The sequence below is a fragment of the Pararge aegeria genome, chromosome 2 (assembly GCF_905163445.1).
Source record: "Pararge aegeria chromosome 2, ilParAegt1.1, whole genome shotgun sequence".
NCBI classification, from domain to species: Eukaryota; Metazoa; Arthropoda; class Insecta; order Lepidoptera; family Nymphalidae; genus Pararge; species Pararge aegeria.
In genome coordinates this window covers 19,547,010-19,568,435 of record NC_053181.1, presented here as the reverse complement: position 1 = coordinate 19,568,435, position 21,426 = coordinate 19,547,010, and the positions used below count along the sequence as shown (strand labels likewise).

Genomic DNA, 21,426 nt, shown 5'->3' with positions numbered 1-21,426 from the left:
AAATATTTTTTCTTTATGAACCGTGACGAACTCTCTACGGCTGTGGTGGAGGGTTTGTCGGTTATCTAGTAGATAACGTAGTCCTGGTTTTAATTTCTTTGTCAAGCGAAAATTTTAAAGTTAGTTTTATTAGTAGTAGTCAACGTCAAAGTTAAATCTTATATCTTTAAACGATCAATTCTTGTATAAATATATATATATATATATATATATTTAAGTTATTTAAGTTGCACGGGTCAGCTAGTATTGCTTTATTCTAATAGGCCCATACATAGCATTTGTGATACGTACATTACATAAAAAAATGCGTACATGTGTAGACGGTGATAAGTATATTCGTAAACTAAAAACTCAAGGTAAAGGTTTTAAAAGTTTTCGAATTCAAGTTTAAATTCAAAAATATTTTATCGATGTAGACCTATCACCAGACACTTAAGAAGCGTTCATACATATAATATGTTACCGATGTTAGGTGATGGTATTAACTACAGTCGTTAACTTAAAACTAAAGCCCAAAGGGTTCCAAACGCGCCCTGGTTAACAAAAATCTTAGCCGGGGTCTTTTTATTTATTTTAAGCTATGAAGTTAGAGCTATGGATACCGAAGCTTTTTTATCAATGTAATCCTTAATATATAGGATTTTTCTATAAGCTAAAAATATTCTTCCCTTCAAGTTCGAGCCGTCTTTTCAGGCATTCGTACCGCATTGGATTGTCTACCTTATTGTTAAGGAGTAAGTTAAGAGGCTAGCTCTTTTACGCCGTGATACAATATTAAATTACGCCATCGTACTGGATGGAAGCAGGCGTTAACCTGCGGAATTCCATGATATACTATGAAGCACGAACATCCTCAAGAGTAGATCTCTAAATCTCTCTCTTGTTGACTTAACAATATTCATTCTTAACATATTATTATTCATTTCTTGCGGATGCTCCGGTGTCGGACCGAAACGTGTGTAGATAGTACATTGCCGATTATTGTCTGTTTGGTGTACAAAGATTGAAGAAATAATAAATCACACCGTACAGATTCTCCTCTTTTCGCAAATTGTAGCTAATTAAGTATCATTTTCATAGTTTAAGACACAAATTCGAAAGTGTATTTGTTTGTTTTTCCTTCCTTCATGTCCTAACCAAGCGACCAATCAACTTAATTTTTTTAACATGTAATTTGTAATTTGAAAGATTAACATAGCCTATGTTAATCCCACTTTTTATCCCATGAAAACAAACGGTTCCCACGAGATTTGTAGAAAAACCGTAATAACACGGGTGAAAAACGCGGGCAAAAGCTAGTCACTAATATGTAAGCCCATCAACCAAAAGCATAAAAAGCATGGAGAGTTTCTGCTCCATCTCCCATCGAAGATAAGGCTTGTTCCCTGCAGTAGAGCATAAAATTGGTATAATAATAATAAAGATGATACAGATCAATAGTTATTTACAAAAAAAAAAAAATTTAGTTATTTTTTAAATTCTAATTAAATATATTTTAGAACTTATAAATACATATAATAATGTTGTATATATTTTAAAACGTTTAAACATTTCAAGTCCAACGCAATATTGATCATGGTTCAGAACGGAAGTAGATATCTCGAAGCTACACACATATACGTGCACATTATCATAATAACATACTGAATAATGAGTTTATTCGCCAGTTATCTCTACAGCATTGACGCAAGATAGCCGTGTGGACGTATCGGTAATAATAACGCTGCACCAGAATGTATCGAATATTTTCCCTATTCGCATTATTAATGCTCGTCAGTTGCTGCCATTGGGAACACAAGAAGCGAATTTGTCCTTGGATGAAAACACATAAAACTAATTTCAATAAAGATAATCATCTCGAATCCGAAACAGATATAGAAAGTGTCCAAAATAATCTCATGGACACAGAAATTAAACTGCAAGAGGTTTGCACCAAAAACAAACACGTTGTTTCAACAGAAATCTATGATGATGATACGTACACACTGAAATATGAATTGGATGAAACACTAAATTTGAATGTAACAGTGAAAATATTCCATCGTCTTATGGAAACCACGGTTAAAATGGCTAATTCGAATGCTTTAGTACTCGAGGACTTGAAGAAATTGCCTAGTATGGTGAAACCAGAAAATGCAACGTGGTTACTGGAGGATGGTTTGAGGATACGAATTCCCTATAAAGTGCCACTCGGAATAGAAACAAGTGAAGTTTGTGTCGCTATTAACACTAAGATAATAGACGTTCCTGTTGCAGATACAATAGATATAAGTAAATTTGCGGTTTAAAGAAAACAATACTGCACCCCTGTATAAAATCTCACATCGCAAAATTTCTAAGAAGATGGCTGATGGTATAATTAAACGTTTGTGCTAATTTAAAATTGAACAATAAAATAAAAACAAAAAAAAACTTGGACCAATACTTTTTTAACAAAGTAAAAAAATACAACTTTAAAATGATATTTATCAGGATATTGGGAATGACACTATGGACAATTTATTGTAAGACAAGTTTTACATTATTATTAACAAATCAGGGAACAGAAAAGACTAGGTTTAAGGGTTTAAACAGTTTTGAAGTAGGTGTGCGATACAACAAATAATAGGTCAATAATATAAATATGAAATGTTAATGTGAAGTACAGCTACAAAAAAAAAGAACAGTACCGTAAAAAAAAATTAAATGCTCTGCCTTTGATTTTGAAATAACTGCCTTTTATTTAAATTAATATTTATTATAATTAGTTGATTGATAGCATAATGATCTTCACACAATATCGACTCAACATTGACTCGACCGAAACTAAAGCATTGCAAAGTGAGCTATATGTTATGTGTCACAATTCAAATAACACTTTATTTATCATCGCATAAAGCTCACATTTTAATACTTTTTATTAAAACTTGTATCCAATTGGCTTTGAGTCGCTATAGTAAGGGTTGGCATTAATTGAAAAAAAAAATTGGTTAATCATCTGTTTGTCCCAGTTCGGTCATCTGAAGATTAGCTTTGAATTAGCAACACCGGTTTTGATAGCAGAGAATTGGTCAGTGATTGATAAATGCTACTTTTTATTCTTGGAAGCTACCCCTAAAGTTGTTATAACCCAGGGGGTAGGAGCTCGACTTAATTTTCGGTGGACCGAGTTCACATCTGAGCACGCACCTCTAATTTTCCAAGTTATGTGCGTTTTAACTAATTAAAATATCACTTGCTTCAACGGTGATGAAAAACATGATGTTGAGTCCACCAATCCGCACTGTGCCAGCAAGGTGGACTACGGCCTCGACCCCTTTCTCCCCCTTGATATTTTTAAGATTAACAACGATATTCGATCTATAAAGTTTATAGTATCCTTTTTACAATATATTTTATTACCTGATATATTACGCCAGTAATAGCTCACAAATCATAGGTTAAGCGTTCATATTTCAAATGTTATTTAACTTGGCAGAATTTCAAACACTTGGGCACACAAAGATAATGTTATGTGTGGGTTTGAGATCTGTACCGCTAGTTTAGTGTAGACCCACAGATATAATTTTAACTTATTGATGTTCATTTTAATGCGATTTTTAGGGTGTATATAAGTACAGTGTGTACGTTTTTTTTTTTAAATTTCAACGCAAATCGAACAACACTATTATAAAAGGAGTGAGTTGATGGCGATAACTAAATTCGTCAACTTAAAACTAAAGCTACGAGGGTTTCAAACGCGCCCTGGTCTAAGAAGAAGCAATAACCATAAATTTATAGAATGAGCTTCTATGCGAGCCTCCTCAAATTATATTTTTATTTACATTAGTTTAATTCTCAACTTAAACCTTTTAGTTAGTTGAATTTGCTTAAGGCGACTGATTTGAATAATATTCGTAACTTTGGAGATACTGGGTTCCTCCAAGTCAGAAGTAAATAAACTTGGGGCTCAAACAGACGTACAGACGTACAAAATCCAATTTCACTCATGTTACGCAACGTGTCGAATTTACACTTTAGTATAAAAAAATAACCTTCTCTGGGTCGTTAAGAACACCAGCGGGTTAAGGACACTTTACCTTATTCCTTTGACGTGCAGAAGAAAAAGAACAAGAATTATGCAACATATATTCAACATTGTTGCAGCTTGCATACTCCCAGTTTGTTTCCCTCTATACTCTTAGGGCCATACAAAGAGTTTTGAAACACTTAAACTGACAGCTATATTCTATTTTGTTTTAACATTATGTTGATAACCAAGTGGATAAAAGTGGATATTTAGTTCTAGAATGAAAAAGGACCTCAATGGGACAATTTGTTTGACGTAAATACGTTTATTCTTGCAATAACTCAGTTATGCAGTATCGCGATTAAATTCTTCGAAACTTTGTGTACCTTCTAGAGTTGAAGCTTAAATTTTTTGCCGAACTTCGACGCAATATTCCTTAACTTTGATGAATGAATGAATACACTTTGCTTGCACACCAAACCAAAATGAATTTGAATAGCAACACAACACATAGTGTACAATTTGACGGCCTTATCGAATAGGAAATTGACAGGATTTTGATATAAAGGTTTTGAAATTTGGTTGGTAAGAAGAAAGAAGAAGTACTAACCTGCAAATAATTATTAAACATTATTAAAGTTCACTACCGTCATAATCCATAACAGTCGTCTGCTAGACTAATGGCATCTGCTAACAAGTTGGTTTGCCCATAATCACATAGGCAGATGGTTTGGTGAACGCAGTAGTTGGCAGTTGAGGACGCTGCTTCCCGTACGATGGTATATTCCCTTAATTGCTCCGTACGACCTTGCGGGAAGAGGAGGGATGTTCACAATTGTGTTATGATCTCCAGTCACGGCATGGCATCATTACCATCACGATCTATAAAAAATTTCCATTCATGATGAGCCTAATAAATTAATCTTTTTATGAGCCCAGGCTCAGATCTTCTGTAATAGGATAGCGATTTAAGTTTCGCAGTTGAAATAAAAACTTACTTAATTGCAACGTTGTGATAAACTCGGCCTGATTTAGCTTTCATTTAAGAATGTACAAATTGGTAGCTAAAGCCAACGTCCAAACAGAAGCTTATAAAAGAACTAAATGCATTATCAATGTGAGAGAACCCAAAATCGGTGCAAATTCGTGACAACAGAAATCTCTAGTGGCGGATGTAGAATTCATGAGTTGTACGGTCAGTGAAGTAAATTTTTTTTTAAGCCGATTGACTTTTATGAGTTTAAAAATAAGGTCCAAAATCCAGCATGAACGTGGGACCGCTGCGTATACCATGCTAAGCTGGCAGGCCGCCAACAAATCCGTATTAAGGTGGTCATACTATCACACCGGACAGTGCTGGGACCAAATACTTTATGAGGTCATACACCTTTTGGGGATAAATATTTTTCTCAGAGTCTCGCCTCCGGGCATAGATACTAGTACTTTGAATTTATTACCGTCTCTATTTTATTTTCGAATAGTGACTCGAATAACATGTTGTCTGAATAGAAAATTTACTGCCAAATGTTTTTGTTTGTCAAGTTTTTGTTCATATAAAAGGGTCTGTTCTTTCACCAATAAACTTAAATAAATATAGGTTTGTTTGTTTTGAGTAAATGTAAAAAAATGGAACTACTAAAAATAATTGGGCTCTTTACAGGTTCTCTACTAGTTTTTTTGATCGGTACGTGGTATTAACCCCGACGCAAAAACGATGGCATGTTATAAGTTTGTCGTATTTGTGTGCGTGGGTGTGTTGTGTGAACGGATGAGACGATTTTGATTTTGTTTTTCCGAGAGTTTTCTATGCTTGTTGAAAATTGTTCCGAGGTGGCCGCCGCCATAAAACAACGTATAACATATTTCCCACCCAAGTCTCTCAATATGGATATCAAATACTATAGTAGAATAATCAATACATTATGAAAAAAATCAATGGTAGAACACCAATGGCTACACGATATTGAAAGTTTAAGGTTTTTAAGATTGGCAAGATGCTTAGTGGAAGTATATTTTTTAACAGTGCAAGTTCGATACGAGTGGTAGTCATATTTATATTACGCTTCGGTGTGACAAGCGCATTTAAGCCCGACGACGGCAAAACACCACAGCGACAGTAAACACAGCCTTTATTACTGAAACCTGTAAGTGATTTAAAAGCCTGCCTTATCAAATGCCACTGTACAGCCACTTTGGATCACGGCCAAATGTTTCATGTACATTTACTTCAATTTCATTTTGTGTTAACAGATTCAATATCTATGTTCAATTACACTGTGTGGGCTTATTTATCACAAGTAACATTGCAAGCACGCATTGCAATTATTTCCTAAGTTATGTATCAGCATCCTCATAATCGACCCGTTACCAGCCCACTACACTTCAGCCTTAGAATAAGAAGGGGTTTAGGCCGTTGTCCACCACGCTGGAATAAAAATATCCGCGGTACGAAGTTCGCCGGGAGAGCTAGTTTATTATAAATGTAAAAATATTTTTATCAACTAGCGGACTCCATGCCCATTATGCCCACAAAGCAGCGCCAAATAAAATGATAATATTTTATGCTAACAAATTAAAAAAAAAATACAAAAAAATCAAAACAAATCACCTACCAATATGAATTATACTTTCCGATCTGTTCTATCTTTACCTTTAGGTATAACCTATCAAAAACACATAACAAAACTCCAAAAGATCGTTCGCGCTAGTACGGACAAGTGCGACCAGAACCACGAGATTTTCATATATAAGATGTATTTGGCTTAGTTTACAGGTTTGACAGTTAGGACACTCAACTCACTTAAAACAAAAATTTTAGCAGAGTTTGCTTAGTATTTTGTATTAAATTTTTGTATTTTTATTAATATAAAATAAATAACTTATGGGTACTATAGTACCCATAAGTTATTTATTTTATTTATTTTTATTTAGAATACTTTATTGCACAAACTTAGAAACAATACAAGAAATACACAAGAAAACAAAAAAAAAAAGTAAAATTAAAAATAATTAAAAAATTAAAAATAATAAAATAGTTAAATACATTTGTGTGCAAAGGCGGCCTTATTGCAAAAGCAATCTCTTACAGACAACCCTTGGTGAAAGTAATAATAGAAAACAAGAGATACAGTGCAAACAATGAAACATACACAGGCAAGAAAAAAATAAATTAAAAAATTAAAAATAAATATATACTACATACTATATAACATACACATATAAGAATTAATAAAATAAATATATAATAAAATAAACATATATACATATAATATAATATTATACATATACATAGAATATAGTTATATAACTAATTACCAAATATATAAATAAAAATAACCTATATACTGAAAAAAACTAAATAACTATAAAAGGCAGCGAGTCATAGTACCCAAGATGCTGGCAGCACTGCTCCTTCGAATGGCCAAACTAATTCTTTGAACAAGGTAACTGCCAGCTCTAGGATCACTAGTAGGATCGAAAATTCTTTAAAAAGAGCTCGTGCCCCCGGTACCCACTGTCCTAAAGTGTCCACTCCATAAGGCACAAAAATGAAACTAATATCAAAGTTTTCTAAATAATAACTATTAAATTAACAAAGATATTTATAAGTTATGAATTGAATATACTAACACAGCGACACAAAAGCACAGAGCAGTTGACTGTATATTTTTAGCTGGGATATACACGGCGTTCCTGAGTTCACGCGGTCGAGCCTTTCACCTCAAAGCGTGACGGTTTAGGCTTACTTACTACCTACGGTAAAATCTGTGTGCGGTGCGCCGAAAGAAGTTTTCACTTTAAAACCCTCCGATTCCATACCTCTATGATAACTTACACTCGACGCTTTGAATCAGAGTTCAATCAAGTTTAAGTAAACAACAGTTTCAAATTCTATCTTGTTTACTTTTTAATAGGAAATAGATTTAACAAGAAATTCGTTCCGGCTCCAGCTGAATGCAAAGAAAGTAATTACTTTTCTCTCGAGTATCTTTTAATTTCAAGTGGCGCTGCGAGGAAGTTGGATTCAAGTTACCGAATGATCGATTGTGTAGAACGCTCCGACTTGGGTTTCAGTAAAGTTTCTAGACATTTATCGACGTTTTTTGCAGCTTAGTTAACACTACATTGTTAAGATAGCAGAGTGATAATACCATTAAGACATCTATCTATCTAACTTCTATGTTTTATTTATATTATAGGTGTTATTAAAGGCCATTATATAATGCTTGTAAGAAACATGCATGTTTCTAACATCGATCAAACGACCTACTCTGATGGCGAAGGATAAAAGAAAATTAGGTAAAAATGGACGATTACCTTTACGAGTCGCTAACGCTTACAAATTCTACTATATATAATAATTTATATATAATATTATAAATTTAAAAGTGTGGATGTATGTTACTCAATCACGCAAAAATGGCTAAACGGATTTGGATGAGATTTGGCATGCATGTTGCCTTTGACATGGAAAAGAACATAGGCTACCTTTTATCCCGATTCCTTAAGTAGTTTCCGAGGGAAAATTGAAAATAGTTTATGAGCTAGCCGCGGGCAGACAGCTTTAAAATTTGTTTGTCATCTATGCTATGGAACCTTTTCCATGTATATGTACTTTCTAAACCGATCTCTCAAAAAGTTCTCGTTTGAAAAGCATAAGAGCTAGATTGTAGTCTGGAATAGCACATAGGCTACGTGTTATCCCGGGAAACAAGAGAGTTCCCGCGGGAATAAAAAACCTTAATCCACGGGAAAGAAGTCGCGGGTATCAGCTCGTAATTCCAGTAAAATCTGCACATATTTTGAAAAAGCGCCCGAGTTATCAATCAAATAAAATTTTATAACAAAAAAAATAAATTATGCAGCATAGTCACCCATTCAAATATCCAGTTTAAATAATAGAACTACATCCAGTACTGCCCAGTTGCAGTCACCACAATATAATCTTGGCTTCAACTGAACTCAGACGCTCCCCAGACGACGTTTCAGACAAATAATAGTTTAACCGTACTCTGAATAGTTTTTGTGTACCCAGTTTATATTTTAGGTCGCTGAAAATTGCTAAGATTATTGCTCTTAGAGCAGTAGCACACTTGACGCAGTGACGTGCACAGGGTTTTTGACCAGGGTATGCATAATGAAGGAAGGTGCCATTAAATTGGAAAAATCCTTCGCATTTATGAGTTATACAAAAATTTTATTGTATGCAGTGCTTTTGTGCATGTATGAAGTCCACGCCACTGACTTGACGCTTCTAACAACAGCGACCTGCGATTTTGTGTTTCATCGTACATCATAATCCTCATTACTGGAGTTTTTTTAATAGAGGATTTAAGCTATTATTGACGTGGATTTAAATTTTTATTTTGATGCAGCTGTGTGATACAAGGAACTTGCCACCCAATATAGTATCCCCTCTCTTTATCTCTAACTGTCACTTTCTGTCTTTCCTGCCTTCAATCCAGAACACGCATTGTATATAAATCTTGCAACTTAGTAATCATCAGAATGAAAATTCTGTGTTTTAGCAGTGTGATGATCCAAAAGTTCCATAGTTTTACAAACTGTTAAGTGTATTCAGAGGGAAGAAGTTCATTCGTCGAATAAAGCGTCCAAAAGCAATTAAATCGCCAATCACTGATGCTAAAGTAGCGAGTGTGTTAGGCTCTTTAAAAAATACTGCACCAACCCTTAATTAAAGTTTGGTTCGCAAAAACGTAACCGCTTTAAAAATAGATTTTAAGATAACTTAAGTACCTACGGGTAATGACATCCTTAGTTAAGATAAAATTAAATAATAAGTTTATTTAATTTTATAGTGACTGATTTTATTTTGCAAAATAAATGTTTAATTCGATTTTATTTATTTGAACTGAAATTTAAGATACCTAAAATAAAAGGGTAAGTAGTAATGGTCTTATAAGTACTGTTTTAGTAAACATAATTAAAGTTGTTAATTTAAAGCTTGCTCTAAATTTTTGGTTTTCGGAATAATATTTTTTTTTAAATAATAATTATAACGAAATTCTTTTCAGATACAGTGACAATTCAGTAGGAGGTGGGACGCAAATATTACGTATGGTACTTAACAAAAGTAACAGTCGTATGCGTGAGATAATCTCAGTTCCTACTCGGGTTGCCACACTTGAAAATGATCAAATAAATGTACCTACATGGCTAGCTTGGCGTTGATTTGATGCACCACGATCATCGTCTCGCTTATCAGATATAACTTTTATTAATGATGATGAAATAAACTTGTTTCATTACCCAAATGAAAAAAAAAAGTTTATTTAGCTTTATCTGAATAAGCGATGGGATGATGTCAACGGTAAAAGAACTTTTCCTTACATCGATGTTCTTTTACTATTGATAGCTCGGCATTAAAACCGTCCCAGATAAAACCTTAGCACTTATTTAAATGAAAAGCTAAAATAATATACACGCTTTCGTTAAGCTTGAAATAAATAAAGAATTTAATTTGTAAATAAATAAATTTAAATTTTTCTTTGTACTCTTTAACAATAAGCTTTGTCTATTAATTAATATTTTGGTTTTAACTCAATTTTATTCTTGCTCTGCTGCAATTTTTTTTGTATGCTTTGATGTTAAAATTTAAATTTCCAGTGTTGAAATTTAATTTATCGTCTATATTTGTATGATACTCTGTAATATATTTACTCAAGTTACAAAATGCTGAATTGGATATAAACTTTTAATGACTAACAAGCGGAACGTTAAATTAAATGCGTTCTTCTACTAAAAGCTTTTTTAGTGTAACAATTTGGATCAGCGGATTTATTTGAGTGGAGACTCAGTAGTTTCGTTTACTCAGAGTTGGATATTATTTAAGTTGTATTGGTACAGTGGTCAGATTTTCTTACGATTGCGATTGTGCAATCGTGAATCATATAATATATAATTAACTGTATGGAGTGAGCACAAACAAAGCTGTTGTGTATTAAATTTGATCACCAAAGAAAGGTTTACTGTAGTGGGATGTTAGGTTAAAACTTAACGATTTTCTAGTGCTGACGAGGGTTTTGACGGGACGTACCAGACCAACGTGGTGGTCAGAAACAACGGCAGTTGCCTGTACGTACCCCCGGGCATTTTCAAGAGCACATGCAAGATAGACATCACCTGGTTTCCCTTCGATGACCAACATTGCGACATGAAGTTCGGTAGCTGGACATACGACGGCAATCAGGTACAGGGCATACGTGGACTTTTTTTTCTTAACAAGACCTTGGGTTTATAAAACCAATAAAGTAAGATAGAGTTCGAAGTATGGATAAAATCGTCAGATATAATAATAATAGAGATTTAAATATATTTAAGAAACTTAGACGGCGAAGAAATTAATTTTCCTGACAATAACATTATCGAAAAAGTTTGTAAACTTTTAATCTAATAAATGTTTTCGTAATTTTTTCGACGACTGCCATTTTAATTAGTTCAAACAATTTGTCCAAATCTAATAAAGTAAACTGTTATTTCACAAAGGTTGAAGTTAGACTTTTACTTATATTAAAATAAAATAAAAGCAAGGCCAGGGCTCAAGTTATATTCAGGACGACAATAAATTTGCTCATTTCTTTTTATCCTAGTTCTATGAGAACTAAATTATTTTGCTTTGTAATTTTAAAATTCTTTTTGAAGTTTTCTTCATTATTTGCATATTATATTATATACTACGGTAGGCTGCGCCGTAACAAAGTACCATATTTTCATTGCTGTAAGGTACTCAACAGTTTTGAGAAATGATTATACGAATGTTGTTCTATAAAGTTTAAATGTCTTTTAGAAGAATACCATTTTAATATTATCTTTCAAATCAGCTCAATAACTTTGTGACTATTTCTGGGCTAAGTTTGCATCAATTCATAAGAGAACCATTAGTTAGGGAAAATAAGATAGGGCAGAGTTGACCATTAAGGAAACCATGTGAGAAACCAAAGGATAACGCTATCCTAAAAGTTTTGTATGTACTATTTTGCATGGTGCAAAAAACTTTCAAACCCTGTTTACCCTTTGGATATTATATATTTATTGGCTCTTAAATGAGTTTATATACTGTCTGCCTTATGAATAACTGTATTAGTAATAAGTCTGATATTTTATTTATAAATATTTTCTTTAGCTTTCTGTGTACTTTCGTATTGTTAGTGAACCGAATGTGTACTTATTTTTTTTTTGTTAAAATCCAATTTGCATCAAAAAGTTTGATTTAGAAATGATTCCACTTTTACCTTACGTGCATGGTACTATTTGTATTTGACACAACAAAGTAATTCAGATCTAGGTGTTATTTTTAGTTTTTTTCACAAAATACTAATTCCATGTTTTGTATGTATAATTCCTTAATATACATGCTCCATTCTAAATCCGATCTTATTGTTAGATGCTGTTATGTAATCTCTCTCCACTTTTCTCTACATTTTCTTTTCATAGACACATCCTCACATTGTAGATTTTTTTTTGATGCTCATGTGTAGTTATGTCATGCACACTTATCGCATCTTGTAGCTAGAAAATAGTTATTGAATTCTTAAACTAAACTAACTTTACCGGTACAGTTGGATCTCGTGCTAAAAGATGAAGCAGGTGGCGATCTCTCAGATTTTATTACAAATGGAGAGTGGTATCTAATAGGTAAGATATTTTGTTATAAATTAATTATTAAAATTATTTCAATTGCTGTGAAAAAAATCGTATCCAATCAACTAAGTATAACCTTACACTTTAGAAAAAGATTGTAGAATACTGTGAAAAATGTAATTAAATTATTTTCGTTGTTAAAGGGGACCCAGCCGGTGTCTTGAATATTAGCAATGAATAGAAGTTATTTCTCAGTTTTTTTTTAAAAAGTGTTTGCATATTATTTGCACGAGTGATAATTAACTTTAGATAAATAGATTGATATTTCGAATAATATTAATTGTATTGTTAAAAGTTAAAGTCAAAAATATCTTTATTAAAGTAGTAATAGATGGCACTTATGATGCGTACATTTCATGTGAAATGTACGCATTCATGTATAATGATAAAAACACCTGCTGTTTCTTAGATGTTGTTCTAAAAAATGTAGTACATTTTTATTACATTTTAAATACATTTTTCATACACATTTTCTCAGGTATGCCAGGGAAAAAGAACACTATAACATACGCCTGCTGTCCAGAACCATACGTGGATGTGACGTTTACCATCATGATTAGAAGAAGAACACTATATTATTTTTTCAACCTAATAGTTCCTTGTGTTTTGATATCTTCAATGGCCCTCCTCGGGTTCACACTGCCACCTGACTCCGGAGAAAAATTAACTCTTGGTAAGTTTTTGATAGTTTTTTGAATATAACAAATATTCAAAAAACTATCTTTACTAACTATCTTTGTGTAAATCGAACCATAGTATATTTGGTTCGGAATGCTCGTGTTGAGTATACATCTGATTGTGCGTTATCGAAACTCGTGACAATAAACGCAGATTTATTATCATCATCGTGCTCATTTAAATCAATGAATTGGGATCAATGGTCTGTTGTAGGGATTTTGTAACTCAACGAACTTGTGTTGCTTGTATCCAGCGACTCTTTGTGACTCCTTTAATGTCTATTAGATAGGTATATCGGTGTTGCACTTTCCGTAATGGGGGGCTAATCTAGCACCTTGGGACCCCAACATCCATCGGTGACAGTGCCATTGTCAAATTTATTAAATGACACCTATGTTGTAACATATATATCCCAGGCGTTTATTTGAATAAAAATGTTTCTGTCACCATTTCACGGTCCAAAAAATTTCGACTTCACTTTCGGGGGGCCGAGTTAGAATCCCTGCACGTACCTGTAACTTTTCTAAGTTATGTGCGTTTTAGGTAATTAAAATATCACTTGCTTCAACGGTGAAGGAAAACGTCGTGCCTGCATGCCTATCATGTACATAATGTTCTTAAAGGTGTGTGGAGTCCACCAAACCGCACGGGCTAGCGTGGCGGAATATGGCCTTAACCCCTTCCCACTGTGGGAGGAGACCCGTACTCTATAGTTGACCGGTAATGGGTTGATGTGATGATGATGATAATGATTTCGTATAATTAAACGCTTAGTCATACATCTTTTAAAACTCCTGAAATATTGTTATGAACAAAAGTTTCTTATAAAATGGTAAATGTGTGTTTTAGGCGAATACGATTTGATTTTATTTGACGCGATACGCGTCGCGAAGATTTTTGTTGTATAGCGTGTAAAAAGTGTCGTCCTATCCAATGACGAAGCATTTATTGTACAGAGATAGACAGCAGGATTGCCGTTACGGATGTACTATGCAACTCTGTTGTGTCTAACGGGTCTGTTTCTGCTAGCTAGCACGGCTGTAGCCATTATCGACCGTGCATGGTCTCCTTTAGGGTTAACAATGTTTTTGGTTACAGGAGTCACTATTCTACTTTCGCTGACGGTGTTCCTCAACCTGGTCGCGGAGACCCTGCCGCAGGTCTCCGATGCTATCCCCCTGTTAGGTACACAGTCCAGACCAAAACCCCAATGTCCAAACCCAAAGTCCCAGCTATTTTACTTATTTTCATATTCAAAACTATTTTCTTATTGTTTCCACTCTGTCTGTTTTATTTTACACAAAAAGCTATCTTTATTATTTATATCCTCTTTAAAAATGAATACTAAACATTAATTTAAAACTTTACAAGGAGTAAATTATGTACTGATTTTTTTATGTAATGTATTATATCTTAATTAGGCAAGGCAAATTATTCTTAACTTTCTTGTTACAAAAAAGTTTAATGTTGATCGACTAATAATAACTAAAGAGCTACTAGTTTACTAGTCATTTACTTTACTGTTACAACGAATTTTAAACACCACTCATAATCATAGTAGCAGTAAAATTTCTCATTTATTCATTTCATGTACCTATAGCAATTAATAATAAATCTTGGAATCGATTTCGATTTTTATTGGTTAAAACAGTGCGTGAACCGAAACACAAATGAATTTTATAAAATATGATACATCAGATAAAGTAGCATTTAATATTCACGTTGATAATATCAGCTTACCTCAATATCAAGTAACGTAAGTAAATATGTGTTTTGTAGCTGTATTATTTTAATATTATGAAATATTCGAGTTGCATGCGTTGATTCATATTTTATTTTCTGGTAAACGGACATCGAAGGTAAGTTCTTTTAATAAATTATTATTGTTTAACAATACTAATTATTTGTTGAACCCATAAACGTAATCGATTCCATGGTGGTGGTATTTGTGTTGTGTTTTGGTGTTCTTATATCTGAGAGAGATTATTTAAGAAACTGTTGTGACTATATTCTGGATACTTGGAGGGTGGTATGACGAAAGCAATATTCTATATTTAATATTAGTTTAAATAATTGGATTTTCTTTATTTAATATTTTACCAAATCTAAACTTTAAACAATTGATAAAACAATATTTAAAATATATTCTAAAACAATATTATGCATGAATACTTCATTCTATTTTGTTTATTATTTCACTTGAGATCCTTTTACCAACTCAGCACACAAACAGGAATATGTACATCAAAAACCGATACGAAGTCTGTTACTAACTTTAATAAGTTCTATAGAAGCAGTTGTAAATAGAATTTGTTTGTCATAGAACTGTATATTAATCTTTGCAGGTGTTACAATTCTCCTGTCACAAACTGTTTTCTCTCTATTGGTGGGACACGTCATCACTAAAACCTCTGAGGCGATCCCCCTAATAGGTGAGAAATTCGTGTTTGCTAATAGTTTAATAAAAAAAATATATAAAATAATATATGTATAAATAATCTGACATTATGAATAGATCATTTTCTAAATTTTACGTGGGAATGAGTTGTGAGGAATTAAAAAAAAGTCTTATTTTCGTACGTTCAAAATTACCGTGATAAATATTCCTCTGCTCATTGCCGAAAGAATCATTTTAACAATGATCTAAATAGAATGCTTGAATGAAATCTATCTAAACAGCATAGTGCCTAAACTTTTTTTAATTTTAACTTGCATTTTAGAAACTCAGGATTCTGGACTAATTATGCTTTATGGGTTGTTAATATTCGAATGAGTATTGCAACTTCACGGCTCTAGATAAAATACAGCTATGTCTTTTAAACTGAAACAAGGTACTTTCAAATCTGGCCTCCAATCTAGATTTTCTTGTCATGTATTGAAAAGAATACCAATCTGCAATTTATATTTTCTATCACACTTCTTTTAAGTAAATAACCTAGTCATTCTTATCTTTATTGTAATATTTTACATTTTTAATCACAGTTAATGTCTTTTGCTTAGCATGAATTTCCTTAAAATCAAACAAGTTTAAACGTATTAAATTAAGGTATAGTTCTTTCTAATTTTACGACTTCAATTTTGAAATGCTTGAAGCTTTATGTTATTTATTAGAAGGTTTTATCCAGCCTCCAAGTATCTTATTCGTAATTTACATAAAATATCTTTACACATATATTCATCACTATCGTTTATTTGTCAACTATAATAACTTATTATTATTAAAATAATTTTTCATATTGCTATTCTATTATACGTTAATTACTATGAATTATTTGTAAACTGATTATTCATAGTTTCATTGTTAACTCATATTTTGTTAATTTTATTTAATAGTTTATTTGTATTCCTATTTATCTATTTAGGTATTGATTAGGTAATTATTTTCATATTCAAAGGCTTTGCATTATTTAAATTTGCATAAATGGTATATTTCCAGCATGAAATTGTTTTTATTACTTTTCATGTTATGTGATCATCAGTTTCTTAATCTTCTTAGAATGCATGTTATGTTTTCTTACATTATTTTTAAATGCTGTCATTAATTACATTCTAATTGAGAGAAAAATATAATTAATCTGTAAAAAGAAACTAAAAGTCCTAAGTAAATCAATAACCGAAAGAAGTACTTAATTTTCTCCTTAAACGAAGTATTGTTTTATGAAATTTAGTTAAGCACATAATTTGGCTATAATTTTGTAGGTAGATTATATGTTATAATTGCAATTGAGGTCATGTTTAAAGTAGAAAAATTGTTTAAAAAAAATATCGAATCAATTGTAGTTATGGAATATTGTAATCTGGCTAACAGGCACTTACTTCAATTGCATCATGTTTATGGTGGCTTCGTCTGTGGTGCTAACGGTCGTGGTATTAAACTACCACCATAGGACGGCAGACATACATGAGATGCCTCAGTGGGTAAGTCAAAGTTTGATTTACATGATTGGAATTCCATCGATGTTAAGATTTATAAAAATGGCTATATCTAGTTAAAAAAAATCTGTGTTATAATTCGTTTTTTGTTGAATAATATTTTTTAAATTGAGATCATTGTTTGATGGAGCATAATCTGAAATATTTAAGTTATTATAGTTTATTTTTTATTGATCCAGATAAAAACAGTGTTCCTACAATGGTTGCCGTGGATTCTACGCATGTCAAGGCCTGGGAAGAAGATAACTAGAAAAACAATAATGATGACAAATAGAATGAGGGAATTGGAGTTAAAAGAGCGTTCGTCCAAATCTCTTTTAGCCAACGTATTGGATATAGATGATGATTTTAGACACGTGCCTCCTCCACCTAATAATACAGCATCTACAGGAAATTTGGGACCTGGGTAATTGGTTTTAAATATTTACGAATTAAATGAATTTTCAGAATATAAATATTCTCGTCTATAGGTGAGGTCCATTTTATGATATGCCTATATTGATTGTGTTAAACTAAAATTAACGTTTAACAGCCGTATGAGGATATAAAATAAGATGTCTGATTACTTGAGTTTGATTTTTCGGTTATAAGGACATAAAGCTTAAAATGCAAAAGAAGGTGATAATTTAGGAAGTTTCATACATAGCAACAATAGCACCAAGTTACATTTAAAAATAAAAAACGTTGTTACCATTTACTACCCATTACAATCTTTTGAACCTTAAAATATGAATGAATGAATATACTTTTATTGCACACCAGTACATAAAAAAGAAAATATAACAAAACAACATATACAATTCTGCAGCCTTATAGCAAATTCGTAGCAAATTCATAGCAAATTCTTAAAAAAAATTTAGAAAATAGATAGGTGGTGCATATATAGATATACTTAATAAATACAAAATATAATACTTTCCCAAAGGGTTATCTGAAAGAAATAGCTGTAGTTATTAGATCGCCTTGCGTTTGTGTTAATTTAAGTAACTAATTTGTGTTGTTTGTGTCAAATTTGTGAACAATAGTGTATTTCTATTTATATATCATTTATTTGCGACAGATGTTCGATATTTCGTACGGACTTTCGGCGATCGTTCGTCCGTCCGTCAACGATGGAGGATGTTGCCGGTGGTCTTGGGGGCCATCAGCGAGAGCTGCAGTTGATCTTGAGGGAGTTGCAATTCATCACAGCGAGAATGAAGAAGGCTGACGAAGAAGCCGAACTAATTAGCGATTGGAAATTCGCAGCGATGGTTGTGGATAGGTATGTATTAAATTAAAAAAATATTATGAAATTATAAACAGTTTACATTAAACATACATTAAATACTGATATTACTAATAGTTCTGGTTTAAATAATCAACGATAGCAGCTAATATTTCATAATCAAAACTTATTTATTTCAAGTATAAGTATGCCTACTATACAGGCACTTTTGTCTATGGTTGTAGTTTTAACTCTACCAATGGTTTGGAAAGCGAAATCCACCAAGAAACCTTCATAAAATTCAATTGCTTTTTTCTAGTTCTTATTCATTATTATATTTTGTTCGTCGGTGTAAGAAAACATGACTGCTATACCTTGTAATGTCTAAATTAATATGGTTTAACAAATTTTTTAATCCAAAATTATCTTCGGAATCGCGAACCCCAATAAAGATTTCCATTCTTTTTTTTCGCTGGCCATATGCAGATTTCGCTTATTACGAAAGGATTCAGGTCTACTTTTATTAAGTGAATCGAATGGCTCTTATAATGTCTATGCCGAATATTTTGTAGTTATTCTCTTAAAGTCCGCCTAGTAAGCACCAAATTTCAATGTCGTTTTACTGTTAATTTTTCTGACTTCGTGGGCAGCTGAGCTGATTTTACCCAGGTAGTGTCAAAGCACCCCACTAAACCTTCGTATGAGATAAATCCTAGAAAACGGAATGGGTACTTCTTTAAATATTGGATATTGCAAGGATATCACCCGTAAAAAAGTATCACTAATACTCGATTAATACGTATATAACACAGCTAATGTTTTGGTTGTCACTGCATATTTTCTTCTTAGGTATTTCTCTAAAAGTATAACTCACAAGGAAAAAGTTCGGGATTATAAAAGTGTTTCGTAATTATGAATACCTACAGTTAATTTATGAGAATAAAGCTTGTTTTGATATACTCTGTAAAAAGCAAGAAAATCTGTTAGTGTAATTTGTATTTTTTTCAATCCTTATATTCCACACCAAACGGATCTTCGGCAATGTAAAATGTAAACGCATGTTTCGCTCTGACACCGGAGCATCCTTAGCAGATGTTGACTTTTACAATGAATAATTGTTAAGACAATTGTTGTTATCGAATATCTATCTTGGCTTAGTTCTGACTTTCTAATTCTTCTACGTCAACAGCATCATCATCAAATCATTACCTCATAGGCTCCCTCTCAGAAATAGGAGTTTTATAGGTCATAGTCCTGAACCCTGGCCAAGTTCGGATTGGTAGTCTTCACACGTCCTTTAGAACATTATGGCGAACTCTCAGGCATGGAGGTTTCTTCACGATGTTTGTATCACAGTTGAAGCAAGTGATGTTTAATTCCGATAATTTATAGCTGTGTGCCAGATATAGAACTCGGTCCCTTTTATGTTATTATATATGAAATACCTTGTCCACAGGTTCTGTTTGTTCGTGTTCACCTTATTCACGATCATCGCGACAGTGGCGGTGCTGCTGTCGGCTCCGCATATAATTGTGCAGTGACCATCACAAACCGAGCCCGTGTCTGATACATGAGAGAACTAATAATAGCTGTAATCATAATGATAAGTATGTATAGACTATTAATAATATACTTCGGTACGTGGTTCAAACGCACACGTCTCTATTATACTAAGTCGAAAGACGGTAAACGTAAAAAAAAAATTAAACGTTACATATAGATTAGTTAAGTCCAACATTAATATTATAAAACGATTGTGATGTTGATTAGGATGTAATACATATAAATGTTGACGTATAATTTGTTAAATATATAATTATATTTCTAATAGATACGGTTAAATGTAATGACTAAAGTTTAGTTAAATAATTTAAAGGGAACCACATGGCAAGCGTGAATCGGGTTTACTTTGGTTCACACTCAAAAACCGCGTATAATTTAAAGTATTTTGATACACAAGAAATATATTATCTACTATATTTAAGTAATTTTGATACATGTAATAATTTTAGAAAAGCCAAGCTAGTGAGAGTGCATAAACAATGTAAGCAAACTTTGAAATCGTTAGTGAAAGAAAAACTTTCTCTCATAAGCTATGAACGTCAAAGTTTGTAGACATCTTTATTTTGTCTTGCTGGCTTTTCTTTAGACTGTCAAATTAAAGGTGATTCCGGTAAGATTTTAACACAGTAAGGTATTGATTGCTGAAAAGATATTTAAACTGCAATGAAAAATAATCCTTTATAAGTAAATGAGGGATCACTATCGATGACATTACTGTAGAATATTAAGTAATGTACATAAACATAAAGGATTACATTTAATATTATTATTATCATAATATTACGACTTTTGGATCACATTTAAGGTAAAGGAGATGTTTCGAAATGATAACATCGAATTTGTCTATCTATGGCTTATTAAAATTTCTTTTAGGCAATGATGATAAGGAAAATATTACATTCATCATCATCGTATCAACCCATTACCGGCCCACTACTGGGCACGGGTCTCCTCCCACAACGACAAGGGGTTAAGGCCGTATTCCACCAAGCTGGCCCAGTGCGAAAATTATGGTGAACTCTCAGGTATGCAGGTCCCCCTGAAAGTCAAGTCGGAGTTCTACCAACTGGAATATCACCGTTTCCTTTACATTACCTCAAGAAATTTCGAAAAATCTGTAAATATCGAGAGAAATAAAAATTGTTCATCTACTCCTTTTATGTCGTATTATTTAAGTGTAATTTAAATATATTCATTGCTGGAGTAATTGAACCAAATGAAAATAATACAGATAGAAAACTACAGTCTCCTGTAGGGCTCTGTTTTAATAGTTTGTGTTAAAGTTTAAATTTTGTTATAAAGTAAGCGAATTGGTTTTACATTATCTAAGCTGTTCTTGTTGGTTTCGAGTGTAGAGTACTAAGACCGGGTCCATACATTTTTAAACATCTCCTTA

At 32.6% G+C, this 21,426-nt stretch overlaps 2 protein-coding genes across 2 annotated transcripts in view; both read left to right on the top strand.

The window, feature by feature from the left end:
- The window catches only part of LOC120629463 (neuronal acetylcholine receptor subunit alpha-7), a 74,969-nt gene extending 54,931 nt beyond the window's left edge, over positions 1-20,038 (top strand). Inside the window, exons 6-13 of the mRNA XM_039898407.1 lie at positions 11,018-11,198; positions 12,568-12,643; positions 13,128-13,322; positions 14,426-14,512; positions 17,136-17,245; positions 17,440-17,618; positions 18,321-18,524; positions 19,924-20,038. Of these exons, the coding sequence (XP_039754341.1) occupies positions 11,018-11,198; positions 12,568-12,643; positions 13,128-13,322; positions 14,426-14,512; positions 17,136-17,245; positions 17,440-17,618; positions 18,321-18,524; positions 19,924-20,008 (1,117 nt within the window). The 3' untranslated portion in view covers positions 20,009-20,038. The remainder of the gene's footprint in view (positions 1-11,017; positions 11,199-12,567; positions 12,644-13,127; positions 13,323-14,425; positions 14,513-17,135; positions 17,246-17,439; positions 17,619-18,320; positions 18,525-19,923) is intronic.
- On the top strand, positions 1,652-2,655 carry LOC120629472. The gene has a single exon (XM_039898415.1). The coding sequence runs from the start codon at positions 1,734-1,736 to the stop codon at positions 2,286-2,288; it is 555 nt and encodes a 184-aa protein (XP_039754349.1). The 5' UTR covers positions 1,652-1,733; the 3' UTR covers positions 2,289-2,655.
- Positions 20,039-21,426: the final 1,388 nt, after the last annotated feature.

Bases quoted from the DNA above. Each gene is read 5' to 3' on its own strand.
- LOC120629472 (XM_039898415.1), top strand. From the start codon at position 1,734: ATGTATCGAATATTTTCCCTATTCGCATTATTAATGCTCGTCAGTTGC.